Genomic DNA, 20,466 nt, shown 5'->3' on the forward strand with positions numbered 1-20,466 from the left:
AGTCACTGAAAGCAAGCATTTAAGTGCAGGAAGCTGTTAGGAAGGCAAATGGTATTTTGGCCTCCGTTGCAAGGGGACTTGAATACAGAAGCAAGGGTGTCTTACTGCAGCTGTACAGGGCCTTGGTGAGACCACACCTGGAGTATTGTGTGCAGTTTTGGTCACCTTACCTAAGAAAGGATGTACTTGTCAGAGAGGGAGTGCAGTGAAGGTTCACCAGATTGATTCCTGGGATGGCAAGATTGTCTTATGAGGAGAGATTGGGTCGACTAGGCCTGTATTCAGAAGAATGAGAGGAGATCTCATTGAAATGTATAAAATTCTGACAGGACTAGACAGACTGGATGAAGGGATAATGTTTCCTCTGGCTGGGGGATGTCGAACAAGGGGTCACAGCCTCAGGATATGGAGCAGGCCATTTAGGACTGAGATGAGGAGAAACTTCTTCACTCAGAGGGTGGTAAGCCTGTGGAACTCTCTACCACAGAAAGCTGTGGAGGCCAAGTCACTGAATATCTTTAAGAAGGAAATATTTAGATTACTAGACTCTAAAGGTGTCAAGGAGAGAGTGGGATTATGGCGTTGAGATAGAGGACCAGCCATGATCATATTGAATGGCGGAGCAGGCTCGAAGGGCTGAATGACTTAGTCCTGCTATTTTCTATGTTTCTATCCACCTTTACCACAAAGCTGTTAGATATTTGTCAATCAAACATGTTATTGATCTCAATTTTAAAATTAACAATTGATTTCACAACCTTGTGAAGCTACAACACAGGACTACTTGTGTACCAAACAGCATTAGCAGCAAGTGATAGACAGAGCTAAGTGATTCCACAACTAACAGATCAGATATAATCTGCAGTCCTGCTACATCCAGCCGTGAATGGTGGTGGATATTTGAACAACTTACTGGAGGAGGAGGCTCCACAAATATCCCATCCTGAATGATGGAAGAGCCCAGCACAGTGTAAAAGATAAGGCTGAAGTATTTGCAACAATCTTCAACCAGAAGTGCTGAGTGGATGATCCACTGTTGGCCTCCTGCAGAGATCCCATGCTTCACAGATGCCTGTCTTCAGACAATTCGACTTACTCCATGTGATATCAAGGAACGGCTGAAGGCACTGGACACTGCATAGGCTATGGGTCCTGACAATATTCCGGCAATAGTACTGAAGACTTGTGCTCCAGAACTAGTTCTGCCGCCGGCCAACCTGTTTCAGTACAGCTGCAAAATTGACATCTACCGGCAATGTGGCAAATTGCCCAGGTATGTCTTGCACACAAAAAGCAGGACAAATTCAACCTGACCAATTACTGCTCCATCAGTCTCCTCTCCATTATCAGTAAAGTGATGGAAGGGGACATAAACAGTGCTATCAAGCAGCACTTGCCTAGCAATAACCTGCCCGCTGACACACAGTTTAGGTTCAGCCTGTGTCACTCAGCTTCTGACCTCATTACAGCCTTAGTTCAAACATGGACAAAAGAGCTGAACTCCAGAGGTGAGGTGAGAGTGACTGCCCTTGACATCAAGGCAGCATTTGACCAAGTGTGGCATCAAGGAGCCCTAGCAAAACTGGAGTCAATGGGAGTCAGGGGGAAAATTCTTCGCTGGTTGGAGTCATACTAGCACAAAGGAAGATGGTTGCGGTTGCTGGAGGCCAGTCATCTCAACTCCAGGACATCACTGCAGGAGTTCCTCAGGGTAGTGTCCTAGGCCCAACCATCTTCAGCTGCTTCATCAATCTGGCCACAGTATTTATATGGCTAGTCCAGTTCAGTTTCTGGTCAATTGTAACCCCCAGGATATTGTTAGTGGGGGATTGAGTGACGGTAATGTCATTGAATGTCAAGGGGCGATGGTTAGATTCTCTCTTGTTGGAGATGGTCATTGCCCGGCACTTGTGTGGCACAAAAGTTACTTGCCATGTGTTAGCCCACGCCTGGATATTGTCCAGGTCTTGCTGCATTTGAACGTGGACTGCTTCAGTATCTGAGGAGTCGGGAACGGTGCTGAACATTGTGCAATCATCAATGAACATCCCCACTTTGCTTGATTTACACCCCTTCCACAAACATTGGTTAACTCAGTGCAGACTCAAGTTTGAATCTGGGAGCTCCTGGGCTTGTACAGTCAACTGCCCACTGCTTCAATAAGCTGAGTCATTGTGGCTTACAGGAAAAAAGTAAGTGGATGTGCTTTAAGCTGCTATTATAAATAACATTACTAAGACTTTTATAGAGCCCTTTGGCCTCAAAATGTCTCAAACCACTTCTGATATTTTTTTTTAAGTGCAGCAATCTTGCATTGTGTGACTTTGAAAACTTCATGATGTGTGAACTAAACAGTACATAACATAATAATGGAGTAGAGCTGCAGTTCAGTGCTGTTACTCCACCACTGACACACAGGCAGCAGTGTGTACCATCTACAAGAAGCACTGCAGAAATTCACCAAGGCTCCTTAGGCAGCACCTTCCAAACCCATGGCCCCTACCATCTAGAAGGACAAGAGCAACAGAGACATGGGAATACCACCACCTGGAAGTCCCGCTCCAAGGTACTCACCATCCTGACTTGTTAGTATATCATCATTCCTTTACTGTCACTGGGTCAAACTCCCTCCCTAGTAGCATTGTGGGTGTACCTACATGACATAGTCTGCAACAGTTCAAGGTGGCAGCTCACCACCACCTTCTCAAGGCCAACTGGGGGTGGGCAATAAACACTGGCCTAGCCAGCGACGCCCACACCCCACAAATTAATTTTAAAAACCCCCAATTGCTGTTGTGGAGTTGAGTTTCAAACTTCTTTCACACCCATTGGGCTGTATTTTACATGCCCCTGCTGGGTGTGTTTTGGGCCATTCGTTGGAGGTGGAGAGAGGTACACATAGAATAGGGCGGGTGGCCAGCCCGCCACCTTCCCTCCCACCCCAACCTCATCCCCATTAGGCTTGTTTTGGCTGCCCATGCCATAAACATTTGCATTGGCAGCTGGGCAGGGGTGGGCGGTCCATTCTTTTTCTTAATTAGTTCTTCAAGGGGCAGGAGGGAAGTGAGGTGTTAGCTCTTTGGGTGCTGCCCTTTGCCGATCACGAGCCACCCTCCCCTTCCTTCCTACCCACCCCCTGCCTGTCCAAGACCCCGGACTTACCTGCTCTGGGGATCCATTGGGCCTTTTTCCTCCTTCTTCTGCAGTCCTGACAACTGTCATTGACGCACTCTTGGAACTGCTGACCAATCCAATTGGCCGGCAGCTCTAGAGTGCGGGACTTTCTTCCCAGCGAGGGGCGGAATTCTCACTTGGGCTTCGTTTCACATGCTCCTGATGTAGGGGGGAGTCGAGGATCAGAAACTATGGCGAAAGGACCTCTGGCTACAGACAAGACACACCACTGTGTGGTCCTGGAGGAATCCAACTACTGGTCATAGGCAGGAATCAACAACTGCTCCAGTATGGTAACAAGTAAATAATTGAAATTCAGTATGTCATCCGCAATCAATCCTTTTCTCTCCTGAGCAGAGATGTCTGTGTTGCCCTCAAACTCCTCAAAATGGCAGAAGATGTCAAAACAATTACTGTAGTCAACTACACTGTATTGGAGATTCCCGAGAGGTCTAGCAGCACTGATGATCTCAACTGGGGCTTTAGTTCGGAATTGTCCTCACTCTTTGCAGAGGCAGTTATTCCAACGCCTTTGCAGACAGCAGAAAATAGTCTTCTTCAGTAAGACCATCCAAACCTCCAGATGAACAACAACATAAAACAGAAGATACAAAGGAGAAGGAGCAGCAGCAGAAAGCTGAGCCCGAACTTCAGAGTTGCTGTCACAGAAGTAGGAAAAACTACAGTAATGAAGCTGGAGCTTCAAGCTCACACGCACAACATGAAGTCGATCTTGGAGCAGGAGAGAAGCAATCACCAACTCACTAAGACGAAACTGAGGGACGCACAAGTGCACATGAAGAAATGGAGCGCAGCCATTAGAAGCCAAACTGCAAATTGAGCTCAAGGATGAGGAACGAACAAACATAATGGAGGAGAACCTTCAACTTCTAGGAAGAACCTGGCGGACCCCACGGGAAAAGAAAACCCGAGTCCACTCTACAAATGAACGGAGTGAATATTCCCTCTGGAAGGATAGAGATAAGCCCATGGTATCCGACCAAGGAACACAGATTGTCAACCATGATCTAGTTAAATGCTGAATCAGGCTCAACGGACCAAATGGCCTACTTCTGCTCTTATGTTCCTAAAGACAAATACAACACTAGGAAGCGCAAGAACCAACCAGATATTGACAGCCAAGTAATTGAAACACCAATTACTACAACTTCAACTGCAGACTAACAAAGTCAGTCCAAAGCAGTTGAGACTACCACTCCTCCAAACTTGAAAAGAAAGTGACCTGGAAGAGTTGTAAAGCCTCCAGATCATCTGAATCTGTAAAATCAGAGGGTTGGGGAGAGGAGGAGTAGCATGTAAATATTATTGGAAGTACATTTGGGTAAATATTTGTGGGGGAGGTTTAGTATTAGGGTGTTTGATGTTGTAAGGGTTAATGTGGGACTAAGGAAACCGTACTACCCACATTATGGTGTAGAGAGTCACATTGGCGTAGTAGAATGCAGTAGTAAGTCTGGTAGAAGTCGGCATGAATATAGCTCCTAGATAGGACTTGTATATATGTATGCAGTTATGTATTATTAATAAACTATTATTGTTCAACCATACAAGCCTCTAGACCTCGTACAACAGTTAGAGCTGCACAACTGAGTATTAAACTTTGGATCCTGATATTGGTTGCATCAGGAGCAGGAGGCCAGTTTTATCCCAAGTTTATCAAAGGGTGAGGGGAAAGTTAAACAGGAAGCCATCCCACTTTCAGGAATTTTCTAGCAATAAAGTCAAGAGCAACACTGGAAGGTGCTGGGGAGCAGTCATACATCGGCCCTCTCAGCTAGGGAAGAATAATGGCAAAGGAACCCGACAGACAGCAGGGAACAATAGAAAGTGGTGGAAATTTAATGCATATGTCAAAATGAAATTGACGTAAACAAGTTTAGTTAATGCCATAATAAAAGCTAAATACTGCAGATGCTGGAAACCTGAAATAAGAACAGAAATTGCTGGAAATACTCAGCAGGTCTGGCAGCATCTGTGGAGAGAGAGACAGAGTTAACGTTTCAAGTCCAAAATGACTCTTCAAATTTAGGCTAATGCCAGTTTGTGTGTGATTTTGTTTCTCCAGATATAATTGTAGGTTGGCTTAGGAAAGTATTAAACATGCTATGGTATACTGATTTGATATAAGGGAGCTTATTGCTATTCACATCACTTAATGTTTATACTTTCATCCATGTCGCATTCAAGTTTTCATTTTGGCTGCTGGAACGCTTTAGCATTTAATTTCTTTTTGGCCTAATGACTTTAATATCTTGGGGATTAAATTGATTTTTCAGCAGATCAACTTTTTGGAGGTTGTAACACAATACTGCCCTCTTCAAAGATCTTCTGTAAACTAAACTTATACATGTTTTTATCCTCTGTAAGTACTATGTGTAATTTAATGAAAAGCCTTTTGAGTGGGCCTGAAAGATGGAAAGTTTAATCTCCTAGGATGGTGGCTTGGCTTCTGAGGAGAGATTGGGGAGACTGGGCCTGTATTCTCTAACATTCAAAAAGAGGCGATGTCATTGAAACATACAAAATTATTACTCAACAAGGGAGATGCAGGAAGGATGTTTCCCCTGGCTGGGAGGGTCTAGAACCAGGAGACACAGTCTCTGAATAAAGGGTAGGCCATTTAGGTCCGAGATGAGGAGGAATTTCTTCACTTGGAGGGTGGTGAATCTTTGGGATTCTCTACCTCAGAGGGCTGTGGAAGCTCGGTCGTTGAATATGTTTAAGACGGAGATCGATAGATTTCTAGATATTAATGGCATTGAGGGATGTGGGATGGTGCAGGAAAATGGCGTTGAGATAGAAAATCAGCCATGATCTAGTTGCATGGTGGAGTAGGCTTGAGGGGCCAAATGGCCTATTCCTGCTCCTATTTCTTTTGTCCTATGTTCCTATGATAGATAAGGCAATGTCCAATTTATCACTTTTTCTCTTCTTTTTTCAGGTGGTTTCAATTTCTGTGAGGTCGGTATGAATTACAGAGGTGTGTATAAATTTAATTATTTAATATTCACGAGTGCTGGTTTAAATTCTGGCCTCTGTGTGGAATAATGTTGAATTCATTGAATCCACCTCCTCCTACAACTGCCCAGTTATTTGAAATGAATGGTGAAGAGACCCTCTGCTTCATTGCCTTATAATTGCCTTTGGAAGGAAATGGATGATCCATCTAGGCCTTCTCCGGAGGTCCCCAGCATCACAGATGCCAGTCTTCAGCCAATTCGTTTCACTCCATGTGATATCAAGAAACAGCTGAAGGCACTGGGTACTGCAAAGGTATGGGCCCTGACAACATTCCAGCAATAGTACTGAAGACTTGTGCTCCAGAATTTGTCGCGCCCCCTAGCCAAGCTGTTCCAGTACAGCTACAACCTGGCCAATTACTGCCCCAACAGTCTACTCTCGATCCTCAGTAAAGTAATGGAAGGGCTCATCAACAGTGCTATCAAGTGGCACTTGCTTAGCAATAACCTGCTCACTGACGCCCAGTTTGGGTTCCACCAGGGCCACTCAGCTCTTGACCTCATTACAGCCTTGGTTCAAACATGGACAAAAGAGCAGAACTCCCGAGGTGAGATGAGAGTGACTGCCCTTAATATCAAGGCAGCATTTGACTGAGTTTGGCATCAAGGAGCCCTAGCAAAATGAGTCAATGGGAATCGGGGGGAAAACTCTCCGCTGGTTGGAGTCAGACCTAGCACATAGGAAGATGGTTGTGGTTGTTGGAGGTCAGTCATCTCAGCTCCAGGACATCACTGCAGGAGTTCCTCAGGGTAGTGTCCTCGGCCCAACCATCTCCAGTTGCTTCCTCAATGACCTTCCTTCCATCATAATGTCAGAAGTAGGGATGTTCGCTGATGATTGCACAATGTTCAGCACCATTTGCGACTCCTCAGATAGTGAAGCAGTCCATGTCCAAATGCAGTAAGACCTGGACAATATCCAGGCTTGGGCTGACAAATGGCAAGTAAGTGACAAGTGCCAGGCAATGACCATCTCCAACAAGAGAGAATCCAACCATCGCCATTGACATTCAATGGCATTACCATCACTGAATCCCCCACTATCAACATCCTGGTGTTACCATTGACCAGAAACTGAACTGGACTAGCCATATACATGCTGTGGCTACAAGAGCAGGTCAGAGGCTAGGAATTATGCGACGAGTAACTCACTTCCTGACTCCCCAAAGCCTGTCACCATCTACAAGGCACAAGTCAGGAGTGTGATGGAATATTCCCCACTTGCCTGGATAAGTGCAGCTCCTACAACACTCAAAAAGCTTGACATCATCCAGGACAAAGCAGCCCGCTTGATTGGCACCACATTACAAATATTCACTCCCTCCATCACCAATGCACAGTAGCAGCAGTGTGTACCATCTACAAGATGCAATGCAGGAATTCAGCAAGGGTCCTTTGACAGCACCTTCCAAACCCATGACCGCTACCATCTAGAAGGACAAGGGCAACAGGTGGATGGGAACATCACCACCCGGAAGTTCCCCTCCAAGTCACTCACCATCCTGACTTGGAAATATATCACCATTCCTTCACTGTCGCTGGGTCACAATCCTGTAAGTCTCCCTAACAACACTCTGGGTGTACCTACACCACATGGACTGCAATGGTTCAAGAAGGCAGCTCACCACCACCTTCTCAAGGGCGACTAGAGATGGACAATAAATGTTGGTCTGGCCAGTGAAGCCCACATCCCATGAATGAATAAAAAAAAAACTGATGGATATTTAAACTTTATATTCAACCCAAATGGGTTTGTGTGCATGTATAATATTTGCGCGTCTGCTCACTGCTCATGCTTACTGTATTTCCAGCCAAATAATTGCCAGTCGCATTTATTTTGTAAGAGCTTTTTTAAAAAAAGACATTATTTAAATTTGGATTATTTAAAAATTAACTTTTCTACATTTTTCTCCTCTTTCCTGCAATTACATGGTATTCAACAAAGAGAACTTTGATAGTTCAGCTGAAAGGCATTTATGTGCGAGATGGTGTTGCTATTGTGCCATTAGTAGGCAGTACTGCATGGAATTCCTCTTCACAGCATATGAACTTGGTCGCCTGACCAGTGTCAGCAAGTTGCACTCCTGTTGGAAGCTGAATGCAAAGAGTTGCTTCTTCATGCCCCTGAAGGAATGTACATTTAAAGGACACTATTCATTAATATCCATAGAGCAACATTAATACCTTCCATTAGATAACTTAAATTCATAAAATGTTACAGGACTGAAGGAGATTATTTGGCCACCAATCTTTTTTTAAAAAAAAGGCGATAGAAAGAGAGAACTTGCATTTATATAGTGTCCCTCACAACCTCAGGATGGCATTAAATGCTTCAGAGCACATTTATGTCCATTAGTTACCAACTCACTAGTGGAAATAGTTTCTCCCATATAACTTAGCAAAATGCTTCGGAATTTAGGACACCTCTATCGGATCACTCATTAACTCATTGTAAGAGCTCCAGTTCTTCATGTCTGTTCTCACAAATAAAACTTCTGATCCTTGTTATCACCTTAGGAGTCTTTTGACATAGTCTTGACATGCTCGCTAAACTAGGATACCCAAATTGGACAAAATACTTTAACTGCAGATACAATTGACTTATAGAGCTTTAGCACTTTTTGTCGCTATTTAGTAAACTTAGGTTCCCATGCATTTTTGTTACATTTTTATTAACTTGTCATCCACTTTTAAAGTCCTGTCCTGTGGCAGCTGCTCTACTTCAAAAAGCTGAATTTCAGTTTCCAAAATTGAAATGAGTACAGTGTACTTGCAAAAAGTTAATGACTTGTGTCTTGATTAATCGTTAGTTCATATCTTTTACTCTAAACTTTTCAGGCAGCTCTTTGCACCTAATGATATCTTAACACTCATATAAACAAAGATGTTCATTCTAGAACCTCTTAAATACAGAGGGAAAAAAAGGAAAATATTGCATGAGTTAGTAGTTTCAGGAGAGGAAGCATAAAAATTGAAGAGGGGATAAAAGAAAATTAATACTAATTATTACTTTTATTTAAAGAAATAGTATCGATAGTGGGATCCCTTGTTCCAATCCTTTAAAGGAAGACTGCCTTGCTGAAAAGCGTTTAGCTGTGGGGAGTAACATTCCTCTCTGCCGTACGGGTTTGGGGCCATGCAAAGTGAAGGGAACATTGGTGGGGGCCGAATGGCTAAAATATCTTAATTTTGAACAGAACATTATAGCTCTATTTGATTCAATTTATGGGCATTTATGTTTATAAACAAGCAAGAGGATTAAAACGATTTGCCAAACGTTATATCACAAACATGGTCACTTCGAAATTTTGGAAAAGATGAAACTTTAAGAATAAATTGTCAGTAAAGCATTGGAATTCCTACAGATCCACAGTGACTGCAACTACAAAAGCACTAAGATATTGTGTCATTTACAAGTTCACTGGAGCTCAATACATGCCTGTGACAGAACCCAAATTCATAATAATTGGTGGCAGCAATCTGACGTACAGAGTTATACTAGTGGTGAAGCCAAATCCAAATGCTTAAAATTTAAAAGTGAATGGAACAGAAGCAGTAAGAACTAAAAATGTCAACCAAATCAGGAGAGGCAGATATTGAACTGGGATGGTTAATGGTGGAAGAAAGAGTAAGAGAGAGAATTTTAGCTAAAGAAGCAAAAGTTTTAGCTAGAGAGAGAATGAGAACAATGCTGGAAGAGAGCGGGAATGACACAAATTTGAGGCCAACAGGGAGACACAGCATCTGCACAAGTGCAGACATTGTCAGCAAAAGGCCAACACAGGGATGAAAGCATCACCATCATCTCAAACAGACAGAAAACATGCTTCAGCAGTTAGTCAAATGTGTGGGAATGTGGAACTTCTAAAATTCATTCTAGGTTTGTGGGCAACTAGGGGTAGGCAATAAATGTCTGCCCAACCCTGTATTCCTTAGAAGGTGGTGGGCCGCATTCTTTGTAACAGTTTGATACAACAGGATGATTTAGAAGCCACCTCAGTCACCTTGGTATGAGGTTGGAGGAACATATACCTAATTGTCACTCGGTAGTACAGAACTTGAGTATTGCTGAAAAAAGAGACATGTATTGAAGCTTTTCATCTTGCACTCATCAGGAGAGATGCAAGAATGCCAAATTTCAAAGGAAGCAGCAGTTTATACTCCTTGAGAAAAAGTTGCTGATTGGTTGGCAAGTTGGCTCTGATTGGTAGAGGTGGTGCCATGGGAAACGCACCAGGGAGTTATTGTCCTCCATGCTTTTGTTTAATTCAAAATCAGTGCAATGCCTGGACATGTTCCTTTTGCCTGCAGAGGACAGGTCCCTGCATATGAATATATGCAGCTTCTAGCAAGCATAAAGGAGCCATGTTGCGAGACCAACTGATAATCTTAAATTGGTTGTTAGTATAATTCTTAGCACACATGGGATTTTTCAGCTAGTGCTGTCCAGTCATTGAAACAGATCTAATGTTAGACATTGTGTTCTGAATTTTGCAAGCACAGGCTGATTGAGTACGGTCAGTACTCTGAAGGGACATGCTGTTTGGTACAATCCGCCAGTCATTGGGATGCACTGCCAATGTACCTGGCATCGCACTGGTCCTGAAATTCATATATCACATTACCCATTTGTGTGGTAGGTAGGGCATCATTTGGGCTTGACATCAGCATCCTGTCAGTGGAAAATGTTACTCATGTTGCTGCTGAATACTAGCAGAATAAAATTGCTAGCTTCATCTGTTGCTCAATTTTTTGAGATACCTTATCCTCAGGGTAATTTAAGATAGACTGGGTACTTTTCGGGTCTGAAAGTGGCCTTACGCCATTTGTGAGTATGCACAATACACAGCGAGCAATGATCTGATCAGCGTAGCCATTATCCCACAAGTTAGTTTTGATTAACCCTTTTTCAGCGTCAAGCTTGTATGGTGAGCAAATGGCTTGGGCCCTGTTTCAGATGTCGATAAGACCAATCTTGTGCCAGTACAATGTCAGATATGTAGGCTGTACATCCCAACAACTTGTGGATTGTATCAAACAGCACGTGCCTCCAGCTGCTCACCGTACTCAAGCAGCCCATACTTGCAAATTTCAGAACATAATGACATAATGTCTACTGTTAGATGTGATTCCATGATTGGACAGTACTTGCTGAACAACCTCAAGTGTGCTGCGTTGCATTCACAACCAATTTAGGGTTATCAGTCAGATTCACAATGTGGCTCGCTTACGCTATCTAGAAGCTACATTTATTCATATGCAGGACCTGCCCTGCTGCAGGCAAAAGGAACATGTTCAGGTACTGCATTTTTTTTGAAGTAAATAAAAGCATGGGGTCAATCATAACCTGGTATGTTCTCCATGGTAATACGTCAACCAATCAGAGCTGACTTGCTAACCAATCTGCATCCTTTTCCAATGTAGAATAAATTGTTGCTCCCTTGGAAATTTGACATTCTTGCATCTGTCCTGATGAGATTCGACAACGTGTCTCTTCTCATCGATATTTCTGATTCCAGTTTTTATTTCCAAATTTTTTAAACTGACATCAAATTTTCAAACTAGCATGGCATTTCAGCTCAAATTCTCTGGATTATTAGTCCAGGCCTCTGGATTACTAGTTGTAACATAATTACGACACTATCACAATCACCTTTATTAAATCTGGCCCATTATTTTAATTTAAATCTTATTCCAAGTTGTGAAGAATTGAAAGGTATCAATATTTTTGTATGGCTATTTGAATTTTTAAGCAGTCACCACAATTGAGACAGAAATAAATGGACCAGCCAACTCAAGAAGCCATCGTCCAGGAAAGCACTGGTAGCATTTTTAAAATTTTGATTCTGCCAATTGCAGGAACTATGTAGTTGTAAAGCATGCCATTCTTAATTCCATGATATAATGGATGAGGTGCGCAGGCAGAGATCTTTAAGAAGCTAAGAAAGAATTCAGGAAGTACTCAAAGGTAAATGGTGATCCAACTCAAAAGAGATGTCTGGAAAGCAGAGATTTAACAGACTCGCGGGATCATTGGCATTTACTGTTAAGGGACTAAGTTCTGGAGATAGTTCCATAGGAATTAAGAGTCAGATTACTTTATTAGAAGTGTAAAATAAAGTAAATAGCTAGGTGCCCATGCTGATGGATGGCTGAGTTGTAAACGCTTCATCTATCTTGATTATATTCCATCGAATTTCCTTGTTAAGCGCCTCAGACCTTTTAATTCTCTCCAGTTTTGAAAGCCTCCTGAAAATCTGCCTTTTTAACCATTCTTTGCTATTTCTCCTAACTCCCATACCACTGCTAAATATTTGTTTCCCCTGTGTGCCGTATTTACCATATTAAAGACATTGGCCATCAAATTCGCTATTGCAGTGCTAAAGGTGGCGTTTTGCTTCCAAAACTGTGTGAGCATACTTGTAGTACTAGCTGCACTGGACTCCACTTTGGCGAGGGCATTAGCATGCACAGGGAGTGTCAGCTGGAAGAATGCAGAGTAGTCAGGTTGTGAAGTCAGCATTTTATGCTGATTTGATACTAGTTGCACCATTTTGGTGTTCAGCGCTTCAGATAATGCCCTCTCTTAATGTTGCATAATAGAACACCTGTTCAGCCAAAGGAAAGACTCCCCCACCTCTGCACCACCACCAGCACTATTTAAAGGGATCATCAACTACTTTCAGGTTAGTTGTTGATTGATTTTCACCAGTTCTTGCCATAATTGTAGAATTTTTTAGTGCTTTCCATGTGCTGAAACTTACAGAAGTCTACAGGAAGAGGTATGGCAGCTGCTGAAGGACTTTGTCCTGACCACTAGGATTCTGCAGAAATTACTTGCTCCCAGACTTGGGGGCATGGGTGCAGTAGTTTGCATTCTCTTGGCCCACTACTATAGGGAGAATGAGCACAGGTATGCACAGCAGGACAAGCTTCTGGAAGAGGGAGGAGGAAGAGGGGAGAAAACCTTCTGCTAACAGCCTATCTCCGCCCAAGGTGTACAGGGAGAAATTCTCCTAACTGAATCTCTGTGAGGGACAGTGTGTGAGATTCTGTGGTTCAGTAAAGATATCTTCACTGAAATCTGCACGTGCTGCAGCCTCAGAACAGGGTGAGGATGGTATTGCCAGTGAAGGTAACAGTGGTCACAAATCTTTATGCGTCTGGCTCCCAGGTTGGAGCAGGCAATACTTGCAACATCTCCATGTTCACCGGTCATTTGCATTCCAAGAGAGCTGAATACATTTTATTCTCTCTTACCAGAGAGAAGCAGACAGAGCAATTACACAGATTTGTGTGGATTACAGGCTCCTTCATGGTGCAAGGCACCACTGACAGTATGCACTTTGCTTTGCGGGTGCCATACGTCAACTCTGAGATGTAATGAGAAGGAACTCCAGCCCTTCAAAGTCCAGCTGCTCTGTGACCATACTCAGCTTATCATGCAGGTCAATGCTTAGTGTCGTGGCACCAGCTATCATGCCCATTCTGTTCCAGTCTACTATACCACCTGCATTTGAGCCAGCGTAGCAAACTAGAGGGTAGCTACTGGGCAGTGCCACATATCTGCTGCCTACATGACTCATGACTCCAGTAAGCAACACAAACACACAAATGGGCACTGAAGCTATCTTGCCACACAAAATGGGATTGAACAGACCATTGGATTGCAAAATCGATACTCCTGCTGCCTGGACTGCTCTGGAGGAGCTCTGCAGTATTCAACCGAACTGGTGCCAAGATTCATCGTAGTCTGTTGCATGCTGCACCAGCTCACCATCATAAGCGCACAGCCCTTGCCCACCAGCTTTGCAGTGACCAGCTGAGGAGGAGGAGGTGGCAGGAAGAGGCAACCAGCACTGTTCCTTTCTGGCAAGGCTGTCTGTGATCAACTCATCCAACTGCTCAGTTGGAGCTTATGTGGTAGCGAACTGCGTTTACATGAGAGCAGGCTGAGCTTGTGTGGCAATGAGCTGAATTTGTATAACTTCAGTCTGTGTTTCCAATGTGGCACCCAGATGGTGGGTGACTTGTGTTTGTACTGCAACACAAGCTGAGTCACCAGCAGTAGAAGCTTCTTGTGGATCTTGGATTGGTCCACAAGAATTCTCATGGAGTTGGGCTCCACTTCCACACTGGGCTCCAAGCTCTGCACATAGCATTCTTCCAGGCTGGTGTCAGACTCCTCCATATTCCACAGACCTTATGACAAGCCTGCCAATGCACCTTTTCAGGGTGATAACAATCAACTTTCTTCTTTAGCGCATCCTACTAAAGTCGTCATCTTACTCTTCTGCAGCAGAACACCTGCGCAACCTTGCCCTCCAATGAGCTGGCACCTTTACTACCCTTGTCCCCTGCCCTAGTTGCAGACCACTCATGCCCATTGTCTCATCACATGCAGGTCCTGCCTCTCAACTATCCTCTAAAGTGTGCGCCATGTCATTATCTGAGTGGGTTATGTGTGTGAGATTGAGTGATGTTGTTCATCATCATCATCACCTTCTTGCTCTTGCACCTTTTTTTCTTCTACCTCTGGCCAGGTTGCCGTTTTTGGGTATCTGAAAGGAGAAAGGCACAAGGATAGGGTTGTGGTGGGGGGAGGGGGCAAGAAGTGCCTCGTTAAACCATCTACTGCTTCTAAATCGGAAGAGATCGTGAGATCAGGGAAGAAGTGGGATATGAGAGGGAGGGTTAGGTGTGAGCATTCTGTCATCTTCAATGGTTTTACCCTACTACTGGCAACCGATTTAGTCATGGCAGCTGCAATGATAGCAACTATTGTTTTCTCCAATGGAGTAAGGACATGTGAATGTGCCTTTTTACCTCCAGTTTGCTGCTGCTTGCTGCAGTTACACACCACCTTGTCCTGCAGGAGAGAAGGAAATGTGCCAGTGAATGTGGTGCCGTTTATTTGGGTGATGTGGCTGTCATGTTGAATAGCCGTGTGCAAGCTGTGAGATGAAAATGTGAGGCTTGCAGCAACATGAGCATGAGGTGAAACTATAAACGTGCTGTATGAGTCACATTTGGTAGAGATTGTTGGTAGATGAGTGACAGCTTTGATAAATTCAGTAGCGTGAGGTGCAGTGAAGGGGATTTGGCATTTGACTGATTTGACATTGATCTTGACACCTTGGACAGAATTTTATGAGTCGGTGAGCGGGGACGGGGCCCACTCGCTGACACGTAAAAGGACACGCGGTGATGTTGGGGGGAGCTTCCGATGTCACCGCGCCCCATTTAAATTTTCAGGAAGGCGGGGGCGCAGTGAAATCAGCTGCGCACCCACCGACCTGTCAATGGTCAATTGAGGCCATTGACAGAGGCAATTAAGTAATTAAAGGACCTGCCCATCCAACCTTAAGGCTGGCGGGCAAGCCAGGAGCCCCAGCGGGAAGTAGAAAAAACATGAAACCTCATCCATGGGCGGGAAGAGGTTTCACGTAGGCTTTAAAAAATTTTAATAAATACAAATTATGGACATGTCCCAACTCATGTGACTCTCGATTTTGGAAACCCCCCTCCCCACCCCCCCGGCCCGTACAAGGTGCACATAGCGCTACCGTGCAGATGTCACGCTGGGTGGGCCATAATTGGCTCGCCCACGTAAAATGGCGCTGTGCCTCTGATCGGGGGCGCCAATTGGAAGCACACCTGTACACACCCGCCCATGAACTTACCCCCCAATGGGGGGGAAAATTCAGCCCCTTGTGTGAGATCATTAAACTCCTTCCAGTGCTGCATCCAGTTCCTTGGGGCCAGAGTTCTGGCATTGACCACAACATTGCCTGCCCCCAATGCCTTCAGAGAGTTTGTGTGGAGGGCTTCCTTCTCCCCTATGGATAGAGGACCTCCTGTCCACCTCTTCCAACATAGCATCCACTGCTATGCTTCAGAACCTTGGAGCATGCTCTTTACCCTGTTTCTCCATAGTTCAGTGTTCTTAATGCTCATGCTTTCTTCTGCAACCACTTCCAGCGTTTAAATTGAAGCTCCTTTTTAAAAATTGCAGGCTGGCTTCAAGTGGTGCTACTGTCGCACAAACTTGGGCCTCTGGCTGAGGCATGCAGACGTTCAGCAGTGCATTTAGCTCTAGCTGCATGCAGCTATCATGCAAATCAGCAGGCAGCACAAAGCTTGCATGTTGCCTTGATGGGAAACAGTGGACGGGGGTTAATTACGCATTGCGATACCCAAGCCCATTTCATGCCCTGTTCACTTTCAGCCACCATATAGATCCAAATTTCAGTTCATATTGAAAGATGGAAGAGAGTTGAGCTCTTGGAGCTTGTTGGCAGTTGATAGGTTGCCTTAAGAGGTGTATAACATAGCAAATGAGTTAGAAAAGATACTTTGGAACACTATTAAAACTAAAGCGTGAAAATAGGGCAGATGGGCTGAGGTTTAGTTTGATTAAAGGCAGATTTTGAATTTAGATGTGATATATATCCTACAGCACTGTGGGTATTTCTGCAACACATGGACTGCAGCGGTTCAAGAAGGCAGCTCACCACAACCTTCTCTTGGGCAATAAATGCTGGCTTAGCCAGCGATGCCCACATCCCATGAACTAATATTTTTTTAAAAATTAGGAAACTCCTCATGGAAAGAGTTTTGAATGAATTCCAATAATGTTATTTCTTTCTCTTAAAATGATGCATATTTTAGCTTTCTGGCATTACAGCAATTTGCATTTGTGTAATCATTTGTTAAATATTTTATTTAAGTAATCATGAGTTATTTTAAAATATTTCCCTAATTTAATTCTTAGAAATCATGCATCCAGTTGGCTGCAGTAACACTGGCTGCTGTGAGCCTGAGAAGGAGGTGACCTTCAGTGCCGATGATGTGAGCAGCGATGACCAGTTTGACTTGTGTTCTTCCCAACCGGACAAACTTTATGGAAACAGCTACAAGCCAATAAGCTGCGTAAAACAAGAATCATTGGAAGAGCCAAATTCGCAAATGGGTGTTGGAAGAAATGCAGAAGGCCAGAATGACCTGAAAAGAAGGAAAAATATTTTCCGAGCAGGGAAACGAGGAAGACCATCAGGGACGACGAAAGCTGCTGGGTACAGAACCAGTACGGGCCGACCTTTGGGAACTACAAAGGCAGCTGGGTTTAAGACCAGCCCGGGCAGGCCCTTAGGCACTACCAAGGCAGCAGGATACCGGGTCAGCCCAGGAAGGCCCCCAGGTACCATGAAAACTCTCTCCCGCATTTCTGGTCTCGATTTCCCGCCATGTAGCAGTGCTGCTTTTAGCTATTCAATGGTGCACAACAAAGCATTAAGTGGACCCACTGAAACCACAAATAGAAACATGGAACTGAATCAGTAAAGATCAGTAAAATCTGCCTTGTTTTTCCGATAATCTGTTCTGTTTCTTGATAAAGTAGAGTAACGTTTTATACAACATATTGATCTGCAAACCCATGATATAGGATTCACAGCCACCCTGTTAAACAGTGTAGAGGATGTGGAATGCCAGCCCTAAAATAAACTCGCCTATGGACCATTGTGTAAAATATTGTAACTATTGGGCATAATGTACTTTTCTATTGTGGTGGTTTGGTACGGTATTGCTTACAGAGATAAAGCTACAATATCTCTCTTTGAACGATCTATTTATCAGGGTCCAGTTTCGTACATAATTTCCTCTTTCTTTAGTGAATGCAATCTTCTTGCATTTTTATGAGGGTGGGGGCAGGGCAATTGTCCTACAGCTCAATGCAGTTGGAAGTCTGTATGGGTTTAACTGATCTTTTTTGGTCAGTTGTATGTGGGACTGCCATGATAACCCTACTAACTTTATTGGTTATTTTACTGAGCATTAAATATTTAAACATCGATTGAAAATGTTAACGATTACAGAAAATAGAGAAATTGTAATCTGTGCGTGTAGACCTATTATATTGGCTCTCACGCTGCGTTGGAGCTGCTAGGGTCTTATGAGTGTATGTGTAGATTTTTTTTTTAACCCAAATTCTTTTAGCTGCTTATTTTTGTTGCCGTGGGCAGTTTTGTGAGAGGGATAGGTGTTGGGTTGCAAGAATACTTGCCAGGCTGAAATTCAGCCTGAAAGAAGCAGTCAACTCTGCACAGACTGTTTACCAGGGTAATTCATAGGTGAGGTTACTGTGGGAGGTGTGCAGAGTGGTAATTCATGAGAAATAATTATCAGCCAGGTTTTAGTTACTGTTCTTGCCAGGATGATTATCAATATGATACAGAATTGTGTGACAGTTGACTTTTACTTAAAATTAACTTATGCAGAAATCTTGTAGTCTTTATCAGAAATAAATTTTTCCCATGGTTACAAACCACTGAAATTCTTCACATTTCTCTTTAATCAAATATTTTGGTAATTCTGCTATATATTTTTAATGCTCTAGGAGTGGCTATTCAGGAAGCCTAATGTAGCTATGCATCCTACAAGTGTTTAAATTGGATGGCACATCAGTTGATTCTCACTTTTTGTTAACAAGCTGTTAGAATATTTAGAGTTTGTTAAAGTAAAGGTGAGCTGGTAATGGGCAATCGATAGAAGAGGCAGCCGCATAGGTGACTCCTTATGGATGGAAATTGTATTACAGTTGGAAGAGGAAAAGTAACTGTTCAAATAGATCAGCATGTACTTCTCAGGATGTTGATCATTGGAAGGAAACCTGCTTTTCAGCAGGCTTAATAGTAATGAAGTAACCTACATTCAGATTCAACTGTCTAGGTAACCTTCTGCACAGCTGCAGCAGAAGGAAGACCAAATGTTAAGAGACTACTGCAAAACAAAAATAATATTTAAGACTAGAAATACGGTAATTACTACTTAATCATTTACAGATATTCAGTTAGAAATAATATTCTTTAATTTTAGTTAAAGATTTTAATATAAACTGACGAGAGACTTGAGAAAGCGGAACATTGTAACACAGTTGCTGTTAATCACTGGTCAAGGCACTTGCACTAGAATTCATCTTAAAACATCATCTTGCATGTTTGTAGGCCAGAAAATAGTTTTCATTAAGATTCCAGTGCAGAGATCATCTTTTTGGGGGTGTTTGTCAATTTGCTGTGTTGGCTTTATCTGTTGTGGTCAACAATGACATTATACCACTGTTGTTTGGTCATACTTATTTAATCACTCATTGGGTTTGAACAAAAGCAGGTGCAGTTTTTCTGTTCTCTAGAGGATTTAACTATCTTCTCCAAAGGCAGCCTCCTCCACAGATAACAGATCTTTTCCCTACCCCCCTTCTAACTGAAGCCAATTTTTAATTTAACCTTCTGTTCATTAATAGAAAGTCTATATATTACATGCTATTGATCCATTTGAAAACTGTGTTAACTGCCATATCAAAGCAACCGAATCTATAAACTCAGTCAAGTGCAAACAAGAAAGCCCACTCCAGAGACAAATCACAGCTGTTAACATCCTGATTCTAACCCTTTCAGTAGTACAGGTGGCACTGCACCATGGTCATTGTATTTTGTAAAATAAAAATCTCACTTGCATGGCATTCTGTATATAAAATGCACTTAAAAATAAATGCAATGTAATATGAAACTTTTTTGCAAAGCTATACAATATCTCTCTATCTCTCTCTATTAGTATTTAACAGGCAAAGGCAAGACCGAAGGAAAACTCAACAGCCAGAGAGTTAAGCACTGTACTTTAACGCTTCTACATAATCACAATTGGATATACAAAAGGGTTGATTGACAACTACGTGAATCGTTCCTAGAAAGGCAGGTTTTCACATTTATTAAACATGTACTACTGTAATGGTAACACTGATGTTTTCATCTAAAATATTTCATGTATGCGTCTTTAAAGTTTACTTACATTATTGTGGCATCCCATGCAGCACTTGAGACATCTTCTACTGTCAAGAATATACCTCGGACCTGGTTTTACATCTCCAGCAACTCTGTTTCCCAAACTGGAAAGCTGAGTTTTCTGTTTCATAATAAAACCATTTTTCCAGAAACCCTTGCTGACATTTTTTTAAATAGACATATAAGAGAGCTGTATCTGAAACTGATATAGTCACTGCTTAAATTCTATAAATACATATTGAAGCTTAGATCTACATACTTGTGTGAAAGAAAACCTTGCTCATTATTTTATGTTGGCAGACAGATAATCTTTAGCTAACAGAGATACTGTATTTTATGGACATTAATTGGTGTCTGCCACCAGATGCTGCTGCAAGTGCCGGAAATCACTAACTTTGAAGGACCCTCAGTTG

General features: G+C 43.0%; 1 protein-coding gene across 2 annotated transcripts in view; it reads left to right on the forward strand.

Moving 5' to 3' along the window:
* c8h5orf24 (chromosome 8 C5orf24 homolog) overlaps nucleotides 1-20,205 on the forward strand; it is a 40,172-nt gene extending 19,967 nt beyond the window's left edge. For both annotated transcript variants that reach the window (XM_041194169.1, XM_041194170.1), the window contains exons 2-4: nucleotides 6,137-6,175; nucleotides 16,990-17,415; nucleotides 19,827-20,205. In XM_041194169.1, the coding sequence (XP_041050103.1) occupies nucleotides 6,163-6,175; nucleotides 16,990-17,415; nucleotides 19,827-19,879 (492 nt within the window). In that variant the 5' untranslated portion in view covers nucleotides 6,137-6,162 and the 3' untranslated portion in view covers nucleotides 19,880-20,205. The remainder of the gene's footprint in view (nucleotides 1-6,136; nucleotides 6,176-16,989; nucleotides 17,416-19,826) is intronic.
* Nucleotides 20,206-20,466: the final 261 nt, after the last annotated feature.

The sequence above is a fragment of the Carcharodon carcharias genome, chromosome 8 (genome assembly GCF_017639515.1).
Source record: "Carcharodon carcharias isolate sCarCar2 chromosome 8, sCarCar2.pri, whole genome shotgun sequence".
Taxonomy (NCBI): domain Eukaryota; kingdom Metazoa; phylum Chordata; class Chondrichthyes; order Lamniformes; family Lamnidae; genus Carcharodon; species Carcharodon carcharias.